Source organism: Condylura cristata, unplaced genomic scaffold (assembly GCF_000260355.1).
Source record: "Condylura cristata isolate star-nosed mole 26May11 unplaced genomic scaffold, ConCri1.0 scaffold00008, whole genome shotgun sequence".
In the NCBI taxonomy this organism is placed as follows: Eukaryota; Metazoa; Chordata; class Mammalia; order Eulipotyphla; family Talpidae; genus Condylura; species Condylura cristata.
The window spans coordinates 46,094,537-46,113,829 of record NW_004567109.1 but is presented as its reverse complement, the minus strand read 5'-3'; the positions used below and the strand labels follow the sequence as shown (position 1 = coordinate 46,113,829).

General features: G+C 36.5%; 2 protein-coding genes across 2 annotated transcripts in view; one reads left to right on the top strand and one right to left on the bottom strand.

Annotated features, from left to right (window-relative positions):
• Window positions 1-10,149, top strand: part of PIGK (phosphatidylinositol glycan anchor biosynthesis, class K) — a 71,774-nt gene extending 61,625 nt beyond the window's left edge. The window contains exon 11 of the mRNA XM_004679523.2: window positions 7,768-10,149. Coding sequence (XP_004679580.1) covers window positions 7,768-7,884 — 117 coding nt within the window. The 3' untranslated portion in view covers window positions 7,885-10,149. The remainder of the gene's footprint in view (window positions 1-7,767) is intronic.
• A 6,662-nt stretch (window positions 10,150-16,811) lies between these two features.
• ST6GALNAC5 (ST6 (alpha-N-acetyl-neuraminyl-2,3-beta-galactosyl-1,3)-N-acetylgalactosaminide alpha-2,6-sialyltransferase 5) overlaps window positions 16,812-19,293 on the bottom strand; it is a 178,848-nt gene continuing 176,366 nt past the window's right edge. Inside the window, exon 5 of the mRNA XM_012722599.1 lies at window positions 16,812-17,236. Within this exon, the coding sequence (XP_012578053.1) occupies window positions 17,191-17,236 (46 nt within the window). The 3' untranslated portion in view covers window positions 16,812-17,190. The remainder of the gene's footprint in view (window positions 17,237-19,293) is intronic.

The following is a 19,293-nucleotide window of genomic DNA, read 5'->3' as shown; positions in this document are numbered from 1 at the left end:
ACTTTTTGATCCACTCCTGCCTCCCACTTCTGACCCCTTCTCTGACAACCACATTCTGTTCTCTGTATCTACCGTGTGTTTGTTCTGGACTGTGTTTTTGTTACTGGGTTTTATTTTGATTTTTTTTTTTTAAGATTCCACATATAAATGAGATCATACAATATTTGTCTTTATTTCATTTGACATAATGCCCTCAAAGTCCATCCATGTTGTTGCAAATGGCAAGATTTCCCTCTTTTTGTGGCAGAATAATATTCCATTATATATCTGTACATGTGTGCCTGTATGTGTATGTGTGTGTATATATATATATTCATTTATTCATTCATCAATGGACACTATTGTTTCTTCAGTAATCATGTCTATTCTAAACAATGCTGCAGTGAACATGGAGGTGCAGATATCTTGTCAAGTTAGTGTTTTGGTTTTCTTTGGATAAGTACCTAGATATGGAATTGCTGTATCATATGATAGGTCTAATTTTATTTTTTGAGGAACCTCCAGATTGTTTTCTATAGTGACTATACTAGCTTGTATTTCCACCAGCAGAGCTCATGCTCCTTTTTCTCTACATCCTCACTAACATTTAATAGTTGTGAATTGATACCTCATTGTGATTTTGATTTCATTTCCCTGATAGTTAATGAAGTTGAGCACCTTTCGATGTCCTTTAGCCATCTCTGTGTCTTCTTTGCCAAAGTGTTTATTCAGAACACTTTTTAAAATGGGATTGTTTTGTGCTTGGGATTTTTTTGCCATCTATATGCGTTCTTTATATATTTTGGATAGTAACTCCTTACCAGATGTACAGTTTGCAAATTTCTTCTCCCACCCTGTAGGCTGCTTTTCTTTTTGTTGATGTATTCTCACCTGTTTTATTTTTCTTTTTGTTACTTTTACTTTTGGTGTGAAATCCAAAAAGCATTGCCAAGACTGTGTCAAGGAGCTTGCTGCATATGCTTCTTATAGGAATTTTATGTTCATTGTGCATCTTGCTTTAATTTTCTATTAATACTTTTTCTTACTATGGGCGCCTCTCCAAGTCATTAAAATTGTTTGAAAACATTCTGATAGCTATTTAATTATGTGAATGTACAATATTTCCCATGTTATTATTTATATAGATTGCTCCCTGTTTTTTGTTATATAACACTGTGGAGAAATGTGTTGTGCTGAAGCTTTCTCAACATTTCATAGTTCCTTAAGGTAGATTCTAAGAATGGGAAGACATAAACATTTTTAAAGATCTTGGAACATATTAATGGATTACCTTCCTTTAAAACTAACTGTTCTTATTAATATTTAGTAGTTTGATTTTTAAAAGAGAAAGAAATTGGTAATATATCATATTTAAGAAAATTGAGTATTTTCAAATCCTAGTCATTTGCAAAATATTTTATTTCTGTCCTATTGATAAATTCTCTCATTGATTTTTAGGGAGATCTTCATACATGGAATTTATACCCTTTTTTAAATTTTTCCACTTTTAAAAGAGTTATTAATTCATGCATACAGAACTGGGGTACAGGCCAGAGGTGCAGGAGTGGTGAGAGGCTTCACCAGAGACAGAGTGGGGAGCAGAACAGGCTAACTGATGAAGTACACTGCTGAAGGGAGCAGTGGGCAGGTCAGGAGAGGTCTGATGCACCATGTGGGTCACCTCTGGGGCTGGGGATCGAACTCATACTGAGGTGGCTTTAACTTCTTAGTGCTCTGCTTTAACTCGCTGCACCACCAGGGAGGGCCCAAATTTTCCCATTTGTTTTTATTTTGATTTACATACTTTGTGAAGTAGCTTTAGGAATTCTAAATTCTTTTAAAATCTCTCCTTTACGTTTATTACTTTTAGATTTGCAAATCTTGCTTTTTATAGATTCTGCTACATTTTTATCTTGTTATCTTTGTTTTTATATATAATTTTAAACCATGTAAAATTTACTTTGGTTCATAGCATTGAATTAGAAACAAAGCTGATTTTTTAGAATGCTAATCCTTAATTTTTAGCATCAGTAAGAATAAAATTTCGTTGTACTTTGTTTTGTGATAGTTCTTTTATCAGATACTGGAATATTCACTACAGGACTAAATGTCTAATTTCTATTTCATTACTCATTCTGTTATGCTTCGGAAATCATTATAGGTTAGCATTATCATCTCCTCTTTTATATTCAGGACTGTTTATCCCCTCTGTAATATATTGAGTGCTTTTTGTAGAATAATTTTTTATTGCTATAGTGAAAAAAATTTTTAATCCTTTTGTCTAAATCATTATTACTGGCTTTTGGAAAGGTATTTTTTAAAAAATATTTTTCTAAAATCTGAGTCCTTTTTTCAATAATTTTAAGAGTTGACATTATATCTACAGATAGTGAAATTTTTTCTCCTTTTTATGAGTTATATTTGTTTTGACTAGAAATTTCAAAAGTGGTATTAAAAAGTAGGTGCTCTTACACAGAAAAAGCTAAAATAAGGATTAAAGAAAGCTATGGTTAACTTTCTATTAAAAATAATTGAACACAAACCATCTCTTAATTTTTCTGGAGTATAGAAACCACTTTATCAAATTACCATGGGTGAGATGTATAAAGTTCTGGGAACATGTTTATTTCTACAGTAGAGAGGCAGCAGCTGGTCAACACTAATTACTTCAAAAGGAAAGGAACTAAATTTCATATCTAGATTCCAGTTGTCAGGGGAAACTTAGTGGGAAGGTCGGTGATACCCTCTGTAGAGTCCATGGCTTCCTGGGGAACACACAGGCAGAATGACAAATGGAATTAATCTCTTTCCAGGAAGACAGACAGAGGGAAGAGAGAGATGAATCATCATTTCAAGCAGAATGGAGGGTGGTGGCAAAGAACATTAATGAAATTTACCTTTAGTAAACAGTGTAGAAGGTATTTTTCTGACTGTCTTCATCAGTCTGCTGTAATTACTGTTCAGGTGTGACATGTTGTTGAAGTCCTTATTTTTTGCAAATTAGCGTAGATGAGGTAATGTGGCTGATTTCTCATTCAAGGAAGGGATTATCTTGACAGACCTTCCTCACCTCCACAAAATTCATGGACAAGGGATTAATTAGCTGCCCTTCATTATATTATATAACATTGTTGTAGAAAGCTGAGACTACAAATATGTAATTGGGACCTTTTTCTGTTTTCTTTTTTGGCAAAGAATGGGGATTTTTCATTCCAATTATCGCCTTGGTAGATACATAACAAACCACTTCAAAACTTAGTGACTTAAAACGTCAACTATATATTTAGCTCATAATCCTGAAGATTGACTTGGTTTTTTTTCTCACGGTTGTAGTGGAGGCTTAGAAAGAGTAGAGGTAAGCAAGGCCTCTGTAGACTAGCCTCAGACTGTGGCACTTGCTTGTGTTGCATTCTTTTGGCTGAAGAAGTTACAAAAACCACTGATTCAAAGAGCATGGATGTAGATTCCATCTATTGATGGGAAATGCTATAAAGCAACATTTTCTTTTTCTGTGCTTTTTTATGTATTGTCCAGAGCTGATGAGAGAGGCTGATTAGGGGATTTTACTTAGCTGCTTTGTTAAGCTTTTGTTGTAGTTGTTGTTAATCAAAAGTATATAAAACAGTGACATATGGAGAATTCGGGTCATTTTTTCCCCCATCAGTCTATCCTATCTTCTCGTCAATGTAGATTTTAATTTTGCTATTATAAAATTATGTCACCCAACTTCCTTTTATCTCATTCTATTGCCCTTTGTCTTATGTTATTTTCCTCTTTATAATAGTCTGTTATTTTTGGTCTCTGTGATCTTTATTCTTGTCCCTGGTAAATAACTTTTTTTTTTTTTTTTATCTTTTTTTTTTGTTTCTTTCTTTAGTTTTTTTTAGAGATCTGTTTACTGCATCTTCAGGATTTTCCCCCTTCCCTGTTAGAATATTTCTACTCATATTCTACCTTGATTTTTCCTTTTGGGACACTGTTGTTATTTGCTAGTAGGGCAGATGGATGTTTCTCACCCCCTACTTAGGTTTTATTGCCTTTTCAGGTCTGCATCTGAAGAAGTCACTTAGTTGTTTTATATAGTTCCCAGTGATTGGCAGGCAGGCATCAAATGTGACTTTGCTAAATTAAAACTAGGATCATCTGCTACCATTCTATGTTTGCCTGGTTTTGGGGCACTTTAAAAAGATGACGTATATGGGAAAACCTTATTTCTTAACAAGCTGTTTCTAAGAGTATTTTTCCTGTATTCTCTGACAAGGAGTACCTGGTGTATCTCTAGAAGTTCTCATGTGAATATTGAACCTTCCTGGTTGCAGTGACCCATTGGGAGTATTCCTTCTACTTTCTGATGTATATATTTTTTAAACTAGGACTTGTATTTAAATGGATGTATAAAGAGTTAATGCCATTCAGGGGTGAGAATGAGTTGCAGGACTAGGCAGCTTCATAACACCATCCTTCTGATACACAATCTTTCCTTTAAATAACAGGCAGGAAGAGAGAGAAAACTAAAGTCCCTTCTTAGCTGACAGAATTACTGTGTTTCTTGGAGAAAAGCAATACTATGCATCATGTGACATAATCAGGAAGTTAGGTCCATCATTACTTTGTTTCTAGACCTGGTTTGTAGAACTTTCAGATAGTGTAACTGAAGGTATTCTCCCAAGATTAAATTAATAGAGTGTGATGTCTTTTTCTGTGCCTTCATATGTACATTTGAGAATATATGAGAGGCCTTACAGGAAAAATCTTATCTCAGTATCATTAAGCTAAAAAGCAACAGATTAAGCATAAAAGCAACTGGAGTTGCTTTTCATTTTCCATTTTTTTTAATTCAAGAATTTGTAATGAATATAGGATTAAAAATACAGGATCTGCTCTTGGAATGGTGAGATTTGCTGCTCTTTTTTTTTTTCTTTTAGCTTGTGGAATATTTTGATGTGAATAAATACAGCATTCCATTATAATTTGGTAGTAATTAGTTATATTTCTTAGTCTTCCATTATTACTTTCAAAATTCATTGTTGGGGAACCACAGCTCTAAGCACTTTGTTTTTGTCTTCTGGGTCAGTGGCCTGGATGTGGGACACATCCATTGATGTGCCATCCGTTGATAGGCCAAGAAGCAGTGCCCCAGAGTGCTGAGTCAGCCTTTGGAATAACAGTAGCTGCCAGGACCAATTGTTGGATCTTCAGAAAAATGATAGTTCCAGGGAAGCTACAATTGTCTTCTCTCTGGTAACTGTTTCAGACTGTGAAATTTATGATCCAATAGCAAAATTATGCCTTAGGGAATCCATTTTATTGGAAAATAACTAGTTCTGCAGCTGCAGAAATAAGATTTGCTAGTAACTACTTGATTATTATTTCAATAATCTCTAATGACTCATAGAACTTTAGTGATGTTTACCATTTTTTATGATTTGGTTTAAATACCACCTGAAAGTCACAGTGCTCTTGAACTACTGAAAGTCCATACCCCTCTGCTCTTCTAGCACTAAATTCATTAAATTGGCTATCAGACAGTTTTGTATATTGCCTATCCATTGTTTAGAGTTTAGTTTAGTGCCAGATTTTGATGCCACTTAATTTTTCAAAAGCATCAGTGTGTATGTGTGTGTTCAAACACCATATAAATCAGAGACTATGAGTTTTGGGGAGAAATCTGAATCTTATCTTTCAATTAGGTAAGTATTCTTAAACTGGATTTTATAACTGAACACCTTCAGTGTGTCGTATAAGGGTGTGTTTCTGTTAATAATGAAAATTGGTAATCTCCCAGTTTGTGAAAAAATATTATTGTTGATCTTCATCTTTTTCATGTGATTAGTAGAAAATAAACGAAAAAGTGAGCAGTAGTCACTTATCTTTAGTTCACTTATGTTTTTCATTATCACAAGCTTATGATATTTACTTTATCTTTAATGTAACTATGCTTTAGATTATTCTAGATTTTCTAATGAATTAAATTAATATTTTTTACAATATTGCACAAAGAGTTCTGTGACTTCCAACTCTGCCTTCTGATGTTGTTCTCAAGCCACAGAACTTACCATCTTGTAAGGTACTTAGAGGGCAAGGACTGTCATTATCATCTTCCCCACATATATGCTCAGAAGCAAATATAGACTCTTGAGTGGAAAGTAACGTCAGGAAAAGTTGGATTTAATATTTTTTGGGTATTTTGTGAAGTTTGCAAGGAGTGGTAGAGGATAAGAATAGATACAGCATTGAAATTGGAATGTCACCACTGTAAACAAGTGTTACTGATTGAGAAACTTAGAGTGAGTAAGTGATTTGGCAGGTAACAATAGCCTGGAATGAAGTTTGTCTGTTACTTGTACATTAGTCTGGGGTTTAGTGCAGAGTTCCATGTTAGTGATGTAAATTTGGGAGTCATAGGCTAGTTCACAGCATATAGATGTCACCTAGAGATACTGCATAAAAGGAGAGAGTAAATACTGAAGACAGCTTTAGAGAACACTAGCATGTAAGGCGCAAAGTAGACTAGAAAGGAATGGCCAGAAAAGTAGAATAAAGGCATGAAATTATAACTAACTGGTGCTAAGGGAGAGTTTCAGAAGAGAAGGCACAAATTGCTGAAAAATCACCTAATTGAAAATCTTTCTATAAATAGCATTTCTACCCATAAAATGAAAAGAAAAATAGAATTTCAGTTATCACAATATTCTTTGAAATTTTATTAGTGGGTTTAGAATATTGTATACAGGAAGTAGTATTAGGTATTTTAAATTATAGATAATAAATATAAGTAACTATAGAAATGTAAGAGTAAATATATATTACTGGCATGGTCCAAACTGATGAATTCTGAAGCTTTTCTGCTTTTTTTTTTCTTTTATAATATAAATAAGGACTAAGGAAGAGCATTTAATATACTGGCTATGTAAGGACAAGTTAAATTACATGACATGGATATCTTTAAGAGATTTGTGAACATTTCTTGGATCTAGTTTATATGGTAACTGAAGCAAATTCCAGGATACAGCCTTTTTTCACTCTTGTCCACTCTGAAATATGATTTTCACATCATTACTATTCTTATCATCTTGACTAATAATCCAATAAGTAGAAGACATAAAGTGGTCCTACTCACAGATCTTCACATTCAGGGCCAATAATGTAACTGCTGAAATGAGAAAAATGGAGAAGACTCTTCCACCTTTCCTTGCGGAGCAAAGAAACAAACAAGACACTTGACTTGGTGTTGAGTGCTGGGTAATGGAGAAGTGAATGTGAAATGGATCAGCCAGACTTTGTCTCTTAGAAGCTTGCATAGAGATAAGTGGCAAAAGTAACTGTAATAATAGATAGCAGTGACAGTAGAAGGAACTAGGAATTCAAAGAAAAGAATATTATCATCTGGAGGAACTGGCATTTGAATTACTAAGTGAATTGAATTACTAAATGTTGAATAGGCAGAATGGGATAAAGAACATTCTCCTTCAAGACAGTAACATAATCAAAGACACTGGCTCCCAAATAAGTATTTGTTGTATATCTGCATAAATGAAATCAGGTTGCATTGATTCACATGGTATAGTTTTTACTATAAGTGCTCTGCTGGGATGGAGTTACTTAGAGCTATAAAGTAAATATGATTGTTCTTGAAGCAAAGTCATCAGTTGATTATGAAGTATATTCTAGTATATTTAATTTTGCTAAATACTCCCCACTAAAGCACAACCAGTGAAATGTCTATATTCCACCAGTGTTTGTGTATTAACCTACTGTTACATTTATCATCTCTTTGCTGTTTTACAGAAGCCAAAACTGAAAGACTGGCATCCTCCTGGGGGTTTTATCCTGGGACTCTGGGCACTCATTATCATGGTTTTCTTCAAAACTTATGGAATCAAGCATATGAAGTTCATTTTCTAGACATAATGCTATATGACGAAGACCATGTGGAAGATAAAATCTTGGATACAAATTTCTTGTCATTATATATTTTTTAAAAATACATTGCTATTGTATAAATTGGCAAAATTTACAAGGAAGCTGTACATTTGAATGAACTATTGACTTTCTAACTTAAAGAAAAATAATTCTTGAGCTCTCCTGCCTACCTGTGGCTATGCAGGTACCTGTCTTTTTTTTCTCCTTTTCCTAGTAAACCTGTCCCTTTAAAAATGTTTAAAAAAAAAAAAAGACAAAATCAGAATGAATGATTGTTTGACTCTTCTTTGAAAATAACAATTTCTCCCTACCCTCTTTTCATTTGGAAAAGGAAAAAAATGTGAAGACAGTAAATCTCGTTAGGAGAGGTAACTTCTGTTAGCAGTTTTGTGTATGTTCTCCCAATCATTTTTTCCTATGTGCATATATTTTTTTTCAAAATAGAAGTCATATGGAATATACCATTTTGAAACATTACTTTTCATTTGACTGTATGTTAATCAACCCTTTCCTTCTGGAATATTCTTCAAGTATACACTGGATATGGCTGCATAGTATCTATTTTTTGAATGTACATAACTTAACATTCTTATATTGTTGGACAACTTGTTTCAAAATGTTCCTTTTGTTCATGTTTTAGTGTTAGTGTTTTACCGTCAATCATTCAAAGAATTCTGCACCTTAATTATAAGTAAATATAAAAAAATTACCTTTTTTATAGTCATAAAGTCTCCAGAACATACTTTGCCATCAACTTATCTGAAAAATTGAAGACCTTTGGGAATTTCACATACTGACTGTTCAAGAGAGATAACCATTTCTAAACATTCTGTGACTACCCAGATCTGCTCCCATTGAAAAAGATATTATTTCATTCTTTTGTCCACTGCATGGATCTACTCTTTTCTGGAGACAGTCCTGTAAAGCAGTTGGACTACTCGGACAGTTCACACGTAGGGCCGCCCTCTTGTCTGCCAAGTGTATCACGTAAGGCAGCATATCCCTTTTCTTTCCTCTGACAAGATGCAGGAGCTCAGACCTCATCATTGATTGGTTAGCTCAACAGCTGTCATCTCATCGTCCTCAAAACTGGAAGAACTGAGATTATACCTTCCCACTGACCCCACATATATTGTCTTTTAAAAAACTTTGCCTGCAAGGAGGAAAAACCCTGAAATTTGAGTGTTCATGTTTTACAGGATACCCTTTGTAGGTTACTTGTTTTATGTGTTAATATGATTTATGTGTTAATCTCTGTCTATTACAGAGATCTATTTTTTAATTGTAGGTAACATTAAGAAGACAATTTTCCCCCTAATAAAACCTCTTAAATTCTTTAGGATTTGTTTTCCTCTTAGCACTTAAAATATTACCCTTTATTTACATGCAAAATGGTCATACTTTTCACAAGGAAAGGATTAACGGTCATTTCCCAAGCTAGAATGGTTGCCAGCTCCTATTCTTGATTTTAATTTAATTTTTTATTGGTGCCCTACATAAATGAAGATGGAAGTTTAAGATCTGTTTGTACATAGAAGGAAAACAATCTTAAATTTGAATTGCTGGAATCATAGTAGTCCTAAGAGACGAAAAGTTTCACCATGTATCCTCCAAATATTTAGCCAAGGTCATCAACACCATGCAGGGATGGAGCTCCTTAGTATGGCGAAGGAAATATGATTGTTCTTGAGCCAAAGTCATTCAGTTTGAGTGCAATGAAACATACCCTGATGGTTAAAACTGCTGGAAAATAAAAGGATTTCTCTTCAGAAGCAGCAGAAGGTGCCGTTCTTAGTTAAAACCAAACTGGGAAAAGCAATACTGGATATAATACATGGGTTTAATCCTACCAGGTTGAGTTTCAAAAGGCAGTTATTTCTTTGTTACTGAATTTTCAGAATGTCCTTAATGCAGAAAGCTTAATATATGTTCACTGTTTAGTTTGTAGCCATCCTTTTTTGTATTAAGTATATTCTGTCTTCAATAAAGAAATCCTCTGCATGTGGTAAGTAAGTAACGTAAGTGCAATTAAATGACCTGGACTTTAAGTGATAATGTAAAAGCACAGTCTTTAGCCATACTCTACTTGTGTCACAAAAGCGCTGAACAACTGAAGTTTTCTATTTGGCTTTCCCATGATGTTGTGAGATAATGTCAACACTAATTCGAAAATTGTAAATCTATGGTGATGTTATTTGTCTTATTTCTGTTTAGAAAGAAAGAAGTAAATGGTGCCAGTGTTCCTCTTTCTGTTGTACTTATCCACCTTTCTGAGCTATTCGGTGCCACTTTTATTCTCTTTGGTTTTCTTCCCCTCCCAGATACTTTAGGGAGAGAAAGACTATAGATAAATGGATCTCAGCAGATCTTTTTTGGGGGAGGGACAGTATAATGAAACCATTCTGCAAAGGCAACTTGTATGAGAAAAAGAAATCAAGTGATGTGGATTTCAAAATTATAAGACACTCATTTGCAGTTTATGAAAGGGAAATATAGTTTGGATGCAAAGCTGATTAAGTTGGATCATGAAAAATTGGAATTAAATACTAAAATAATGCATGCATTTATAATTTCAATTTTTATATATCCTCAGCTAGTTGAAAATGATGAGTCCCACAGCAAGCATAACTCAGCTTGTTTCTGCTTACTAGTATTTTCTACTATGGTATATATTGATAACATTTCTTCCATTATGTATGTTCTGTAGCAGAATTACAGTTACTGTGGGAATCATAATTTGAAATTTTGACTCATGTGTTCCTGGAATCTTTACAACAAATGTTGCATTAACATAGAACTTTTTCATTGATTTGACCAAAATCAAATCCATCTGTAGCAGATACTGTTTTAGCTTGTGAAAGAAATATTTTATAAACAACACGAGGTATGTTTATAAAATAATGAGGTTATATCCATTTCGGCTTTATGAAATCAGAATCATTACTTCATTATCACTTCCTTTATCCAAAATTTACCACACAAAAAGAAAAAAAATATTCTCCAGGATTGCTGGTCTGATTGCTCTGTCTATACACTTACTGTTGGGTAAATATGAAAGTCTTTCATGGACAATATACCTTGGTAGTGATCTTTTTTTCTTCCGTGCAAAAATTTGACTTAATCTAAATGTGCTGAATGATATTTCTTTTTCTTTTTCTTTTTTTTTTAAGATTTACTTATACAGAACTGGGGTGCAGGTTAAAGGCATAGGGGTGGTAAAAGGAGACAGAGTGGGGAGCAGAACAGGCAGATCAATGAAGAACACTGCTGAAGGGAGCAGCAGGCAGGTCCGGTGGAGGTCTGTGGAGTCATGTGGATCACCTCCTGGCCTGGGCTCCAGTTTGCACTGAAGCAGCTGCAGCTCACTTGTAGTACTGCTCTTTAACCCACTGCGCCACCAGGGAGGGCCCGATATTTCTTTTAATTTCACTGTGTCACCCTTGAATATGGATTGACATAGTAGGTGACACCAAGAAACTAGTGGTTAGAATTCTATTTATTCCCAATGTGAAAAGATTAGCATTGTCATTCTTGCTTCCCCTGGGCTTGCGTGCAACCTTAGATAGAGACTTTAGAGGACTTTCAGATTTGCGCAGGATAAACCCAAGCACAGACTACAGGCGGGGCTCATATGATCTGACCCCCTCTCACCATTGACATGCCAACGCTGTTGCTAAAATTTCAGGGTTATGAGCAATGTGGGATATTTTTCTTAGAGGGTCTTTAAGATCCAAATGTTGGGGCCCTCCCTGGTGGCGCAATGTTGGTTAAAGAGCGGCACTGCTAAAGGTAGCTGCAGCTATCTCAGCGCAAGTTCAATCCCCACGAGGGAGGTGATCCATATGGCGCCGCAGACCTCTCCTGTCCCTCCCACTGCACCCCTCAACAGTGTATTTCAGTAGTTTTGCCTGTTCTGCTTCTCAGCCTGTTTCTAGTGAATCCTCTCACCTGCACCTCTGGCTTACACCCCAGCTCTCATATGCATAAATAAATAAATCTTTCTTTAAAAATCATAAATATAAAGCTCATCATGTTTGAGAAGAGTTCAAAGTTTTGTACTTTGCTGGACAGGACCCTACCTAGCTTTTCTGTTTTGTCTTTCCCTCTTGAAAGAAGGATCCTTGGTACCCCAAGACTGGCTTGCCTCTCTGCATCAGAAGTCATTTTTCGCTGAGTTTCTTTTCACTTTCCTTTAGTGCTATCCAAAGTTTCAATTTGTAGAATCTGGCTTCTCTTTTCTGTCGAGTTTTTCTTTCTCTGTTGTAGAGAAGTTAAGGTTTTTCACAGTCTTCTCCTCGGCCTTTCTTTTTAATTGTCCTTTATGGCTTCTCTGATTTGTTGGAAACATCATTAGGATGATCTAATGGACCTTCTTTAAAGACCCCAGTGGTAACACATGTGAATTTTTCCTTATTCTTCCAACACAGTGGGCACTGTATTTCCAGGGAAAGACATCAACTTTGTCAGAACTTTTAAGTTATAAATAACAAAACCCCAACTAGAACAAAAAGAAGAATTTGCTGGAGGAATATTGTAAATGGACTGCAGAACACCAACACAGCAACACAATGGTAAGGCAGTGGACCGAAGCTGGTTTCAGGATGGCAGGCCAGGGAACACAGGCAACTCAGTGGGCCTCAGTAGCCTAGGAGACCCTTCAGGCTTAAATCAATCAGTTAAAACTCAGAGATACCCCATGGCTGAACCCCCATTCTCTGCACACTATTCGCATAAAAATACTTCTTGCATCCACAATGGCAACTTATTCGGGACCTTTATCTGTTGAGAGCTTTCCTGTGCTTTTCCTTACCTGCCAATGAACTTACTTTTTCAGTCTAATTACTTCCTTTCCAAGATAGAGCCGATAGAGCCCCTGGAAGTCAGTGGAACTCCAGGCCCACCAGGCCTTCTGTCCTGAGAAGTGTTCTGCTTTAGGGTTCTCTCAGCTCTGTGGGTGGTCATGGCATCTGACCCAGCTGATTATTCCTTAGTGTTCTCTTTCTCACCAGCAAATCCCCCTTAATCTAGTTCTTGTTCAACTCAATATGTGACTCTGTCCTGACTGGACTTTGATGCACTTCTTTATAGAAACAGATACCTTACATGGTGAGATTTAAATGGCCACACCCATTTAAAATGTTCAGATTGTCTCTGGACTTAAGGGAAGGTCCTCTATTCTAGAGAGGTGGGCAGAAGTTTGCAGTGCTCACCACCTCCCCTACTACTGAGTGCTCCTCTGAGAGGCCTGCCAGGATGTGTGGGAGGAGCAGATATGACCCTGTCTCACAGCCTCAGCAGCCCTGACAATGTGAAAGACATCAACTTGTGGCCTCTTAAAATTCTGTAAGTCTTATAACTTTGTTTCTCATAATGAGTACAAGGTAACAGAAAGATTGAGGCAATGGGATTTACTGTAACCTTGCCAAGAAAGGAGATGGATCAAAAAAGGAAAAGATGTGAGAGGCAGAACCAAAACCAAAAAATCTTTACAATCGCAATGCACTACAGGATACTTTCTGCAAGATGCATTTGGACATACAACTCAATAAGAAGGGAAACAAAAGCAAATAAATGGGATACATCAAACTAAAACACTTTTGTACTTCAAAGAAAACTATCACAAAAACAAGTCAATTTACTGAAGGGAGAAAATATTTGTATATCACACATGACAAGGGGCTAATTTCCCAAATATACTAAGTATTTACACAATTCAATTAAAAAATGGGTAAAAGACCTAAGTGAATATTTTTCTAAAGAAGACATTCAAAATGCCTACAGGCACATGAAAAGTTGACATCACTTATTGTAAGGGAAATGCAAATCAGAACCATGATGAATTATCACCTCACCCCTGTGAAAATCACCCATGGCAAAAAGAATAGAACAACAAAAGTGGGTAAAAAATGGAGTCTCTGAATCACAAGCTTGGTGGGAATGCCAAGTTGGTGCAACCAAAATGGCATGGAGATTTATACTAAGAAAATAAAAGTGGAAATCCCATATGATCCCAAATACCTCTGCTAGGTATTTACCCTCCAAATATGAAAACGAATATGATACCTGATGCACCTCTATGTTCACAGCAGCACTGCCCACAATTACCAAGTCATAGAACCAACTTACAGGTCCATCAGCAGATGCCTGGAGAGACAAAAGGTGCGCTTTATATTCAGTAGAATTCTACACAGCTATTAAAAAAATGAAATAGTTTTTTTTTTTTAAACAAGATGGATGAAACTTGAGGTGATTATGCTAAGTGAAATAAGTCAGAAAATGAAAGATAATGATAGCTTCGCATATCCATGGAATAGAAATAACCAAAAAACATACTGGCAAAATACATCAATAACAAATCTTGGACTTAACTTAAAAATATTTACTAGTTACCAGAGGGCACAGAAATGGGCATAGCATGGAGGAAGATAATATATAGGGTGAGCATGAGTGGTTTTGTGGGGTTTAATGGAACGTGTGTACAATGAATGAGTGAAAATCTACCCCTTAAATTATAGTAGTAAAATAAAATTTCATATAAATAAAGATTAAATTATGAGTAAAAAACTTTTTTTTAAAGATTTATTTATGCATACAGAACTGGGGTACAGGCCTGAGATGTGGGGTCAGGGAAGGGGGCTGGTGAGAAGTTTCACCAGAGACAGAGTGGGGAGCAGAACAGGCAGATCTACTGAAAAACACTGCTAGAGGAGCGGCGGGCAGATCAGGAGAGGTCTGCCACGCCATGTGGGACCTGTGGTGGAGGAACAAACTGGCACTGAAGTGGCTACAGCTAGCTTTAGCAGTGCTGCTCTTTGACCTGTTGTGCCAGCAGGGAGGGCCCTGAGTAAGAAACTATTCTTAAAGACCAACAAAACAAAGGTGAGAAGAAAAATTGAGGTTGAAATAAAAGAAGTCAGATAAAAGGACTAAAAACACTAAATAGGCTTAAAAACAAAAGACAACCCAGAAACTGAGAAATTAAAAATGTATGGCTAGAGAAAAATTAGAAGAATCAAAACTTTAGATTTTCACATCAGAAGCTTAAAATTCAAGAACATTATGAATACAACTAAAGTGGGAAACAGAACACAAATACTTTAGAGTGGAAACAACAAGAGGAAAATTGACCTGGAATATAAAGAGTAAGCCAGGTGGCTGATACAATCTGCTTGAAAGGAAGACTGAAAGAAAGCGAACACTAGTTAGGAATCTAGCAATCTTTAAGTGCTAAACATTTAGAGAAAGAAACAAACTAAAAATAAATACAGAAGATAAGAAGTGAACAATTTAAAACAGGAGAAGAGCAATTTTTTAAAAAGCAAATTACCTGCTTTTAAGAAACACCTGACTTTGTTATTGTTATTCTCCAGATACTCGAACAGGGCAAATTCTTGCAGATTGTCTTGGTCACTTTGATTTCCAAGGTCAGGCTCTTGGCAGAATAGCCCTCTAGTTCCTTTCGGCCAAAGTCCAGTGGTTGGAAATAGTCCAGAATGTTTAGTCTCTTTTTCCAAAAATCTTGGGTCCTGCATCTGCATGGCTTTAACGCCCTACTTAGAGGAGGTGGGTGTTGGAACACGCTCGAAGGGAGCCTAACCTGGGCCAGCTCCTGCTGCCTGCCTGTGTCCTTTACCAGCTGCTGCTACAAATATGTCCTCTGTTTTCTTAGCACTCAGAGCTAAGGTCATTGTGGACTTTCCTTCTTTCTCTTCATATTGCTGGTTGAAACTCAGACGCTCATAATATTTTGTAATCTTTCTGGCCTCAGAAAGCAAATTAGTGGTTTTCAAACCTTTGGCTACCACCCACAGGTAGAAATGCAATTCATGTGACTCAGTATGTGTGTATGTTTATACATCTCTGGATTAAAAGAGATTTTACAAAAGATGTATCCTCTGTAATGTCATACTCTGTTATTTTTTATTCCTTTGTATTCAGTATTACAGAATTGCCTCAGGTGGAGCCATATTTGTTTCCATCCACCTCAAGACATACATTTTACATTGTGACCCCATATATGTGTGTATGTATCCAAATAATTAAAAGAAGTGTTACAAAGCAGTATTATTTCCTCATGTAATATACTTTAAATTTTCCATTCTATTGTATCATAGATTTGTTGATGACACTTTCAGTAATATAGGTCAATATTTTGACCTATTTTCATCTCCAGCTTTCCACCAAGGATATGCTGTGAGAATAAGAAGATCTGCACCAAGGAAAGTGACCAACAGCATAGTAGAATTATTATAAACGTCTCTATCCTGAAAAGGTGGTTTACTGCTCCCTCTTACAGATCTAATTTACATGTAGTGTCATTTTTTTCTTCAAATTTGTCAACTATGAATATCGACAACATGAATAAAACAGCCTCTCTTTCTAAGGGATTTAGCTGGGGATTGGGAAATGGGACATTGAGGAAGAGAGCTCTGGGGGAGATCTCACAAAATATCTGGAATGGAGAGTATTGATTGAGCACATTTTTATTTATTTTTAAAATAATATAATAGTTTTTTTTTTACGTCATTTTGTGTCTCTTTCCATCTCAGTTGTAATCCCCATGGGCTTCCCATCACTAAATCATCCGTGTGCCATCACCATCGTCCAGTTGAGCACATTTTTGTAAAGTGACAGAAAACCTATCACTAATATTTTTAAATAAAACAATAGAATTTATTTACATAATTAAACATTCAAAACAGTTTGTTTCCAGCACTCAGTGCCATTCTAAAAACTATTTCTTTCATCTACTTTAAGTGTGACAGCTTCCTTGTTTAGGATCAGGTTTCCCATGAACCAGTTATTGTATCTGAGAAAACAGAATCTGCCAGAAGGTTGAGCCAGTCAGGGCATACCACTAATGCTATGTAGAGCGATCCCCCATAAACTAAATGGTTAAAAGTCTAGGTTTGTGGACAGAGGACATGGGAGGTTTGACTGGAGCTGATAAAGCTGTCTGGGGTCCTCAGGCTATGGAGTGAGGACTAAATCTAGCAGTGAGTCAGAATTCAGAAAAAGACTGGGGAAGTTAGTACTTTTGAGACTCATTTTGCATCGGAGGCAGAATAAATCAGGTAGGCAATTCTGGAAAGCCTAGTGGTTCAGGCAAGAGTTAAATAACTGGCAAACAGGAGAGTAGTGAGCCTGAGTATGAGCCTGGAGACAGGAGATGAACAGAAGCCATAGCTCTGTGTTCTTTTATCTCATAACCCCATGAAATGAACTTTCAATTCTGTTGACTTGTGCAAAGGAGAGACTCTTTAATATTTAATTGGCTTCAAACAAAGATCAAATAATTCCTGAAAGCTCTGCTCTTCCATAGGGAAGCAGGCACCTGTTGGAGAAAATAAAATAAGCCAATTGTTACATAACAACTTATGCAAGTCTAGCGCATCAAATAGATTACTTTGCAATGAATGAGATGAACAGGAGACCTTTCTAACTAGTTTTGCTCCAGAGGCCTCCCTGAGGTGATCTGATCACTTAGTCTCCTCCCTACCCCATAGAACTTTGGTTCTGGCTCTCTTGTATCAGCATTAAATATGTGTACCTGCATTCACCCACTAGCTCATGAATAAAGCTTATCTTTCCTCCTTGAAGTCCACTCAAATCCTTTCTCATTCTCCTTTTCTCTCTTTCCCAAGCACTTCTATCTGGGTTTGAGGATTGTGTTAGGTGAAGGAGACAGGAAGATTAATCCAGCTGCCCTGATCACAGGAGGTTCCTGATTAGTGTGAGACTGAAACATTCCCCAATACTGATAGATCATCTGGACAGAGAGCAGTGGGAAGAGAGGTCAGTGCAAAATGGAATATAGAACTGAAGCAAAGTGGAGTATAGAACTGAAGACACTATTAGACAAAAAGGTGAACTGGAGAAAGGAAAGGCATCAAGAAGGAAGCTCTCATTTGGAAGGTAGCTATTTAATGGTGGGGGCGGGCAGAAATATGTGCTCCTTTGTGTTAGAGACCTTTGTGCTTTTTACCCACCTATGCTGGGTCAGAGTCATCGTGAACGCGTGCCTGTCATAGCGTCTTATTTCTTATTACTATGCTGGAAAAAGATGTAATGGGAGGAATCCAACTTGAATTGTAAAAGGAGGTTTAGCAAAATGGTTGTGAGACCCACCGCTGGGAAGGGAGTAGAGCATAAGCTGGTGAACCTTTTGTTCCACTTAGAATGGAGCTGCTCTCCCCTGCTCTGTTTGCAATGGTCCTTTAGAAGTTAAGTCAGGTTGGAAATTATCTACCATCCATTGTGTCACTTTTTCATTTTATTCTCCAGAATCAGCACACCAATTTTGACACCTGTTTGACAAAGTCTATTGTAGACAGATGAACAGAATAAACTGTAAACACACACACACACACAGAGAGAACAATGGTAATTGTTGAATTGAATTGAAAGACATGTTGTTAAGCATACAGGTTTATTATTACCTAAAGAATTAAAACAAAATCAGTTTCTCTCTGACATTAGAGCCATTCAAATGATATTGACAACAAAGAGTAATCTCAGAATTAAAATATGGAAACTTACGGTTATTTTGATGTTTTTCTTTCAAAAATAATCTCTAGCAGAAAGTTTTAGCACCCCATAAAGTATCGTTTAATTCGTATGACTTCCTTGCTTAATGAACTTCAATGATATACTTGCTAACATCACTAAGTTCACCTGTAACTTGGAATTCAAGGTCTGTGAACATGTTTCACCATACATGTTTCTGTTAGTTCCAGGCTCTCTTATCTACTCTTTGAAGTTCTCCTCCTTTTCCATGCTCGTTTCTTTCTACTTACCTTCAGCTTCCATCCTCCCTTTGCTGGCTCAGAGGAACCAGTTGCTATTGACAATATTTCTATGCTTAGTACTTGACAGAAATCCAAAGACTTCATCTCAGGACTGAAGTCTTGATTTGCTACATGGTGGGAGTAAACCTCTTGCCAGTGAGCTGCCAGGGGGCTTCCCTTTTTTTTTTTTTTAAAGATTTTATTTATTCATACAGAACTGGGGTACAGAGAGGTGGAGGGTGAGAGGATTCACCAGAGACAGAGTGGGGAGCAGAACAGGCAGATCGACGAAGTACACTGTTGAGGGGAGCAGCGGGCGGGTCAGGAGAGGTCTGCCATGCCATGTGAAGCTCCTCCGGGGCAGGCAGGGATGGAACTCATAGGGAAGTGGCTTTAGCTTCTTAGTGCTGTGCTTTAACCCGCTGTGCCAACAGGGAGGGCCGGGGCTTCTCTTATGATGTGAGTTTCCTCTCATTTGATGCATGAAAGAGAGTGCTAGCTTTGTGGAACCCTTAACCATATGGGCCATTTGGTAATATGCCATATTACTACCTAGAAGTTACATTGTATGTCAGTCTGTCTCTAGTTTAAAATGGTTTCTTGG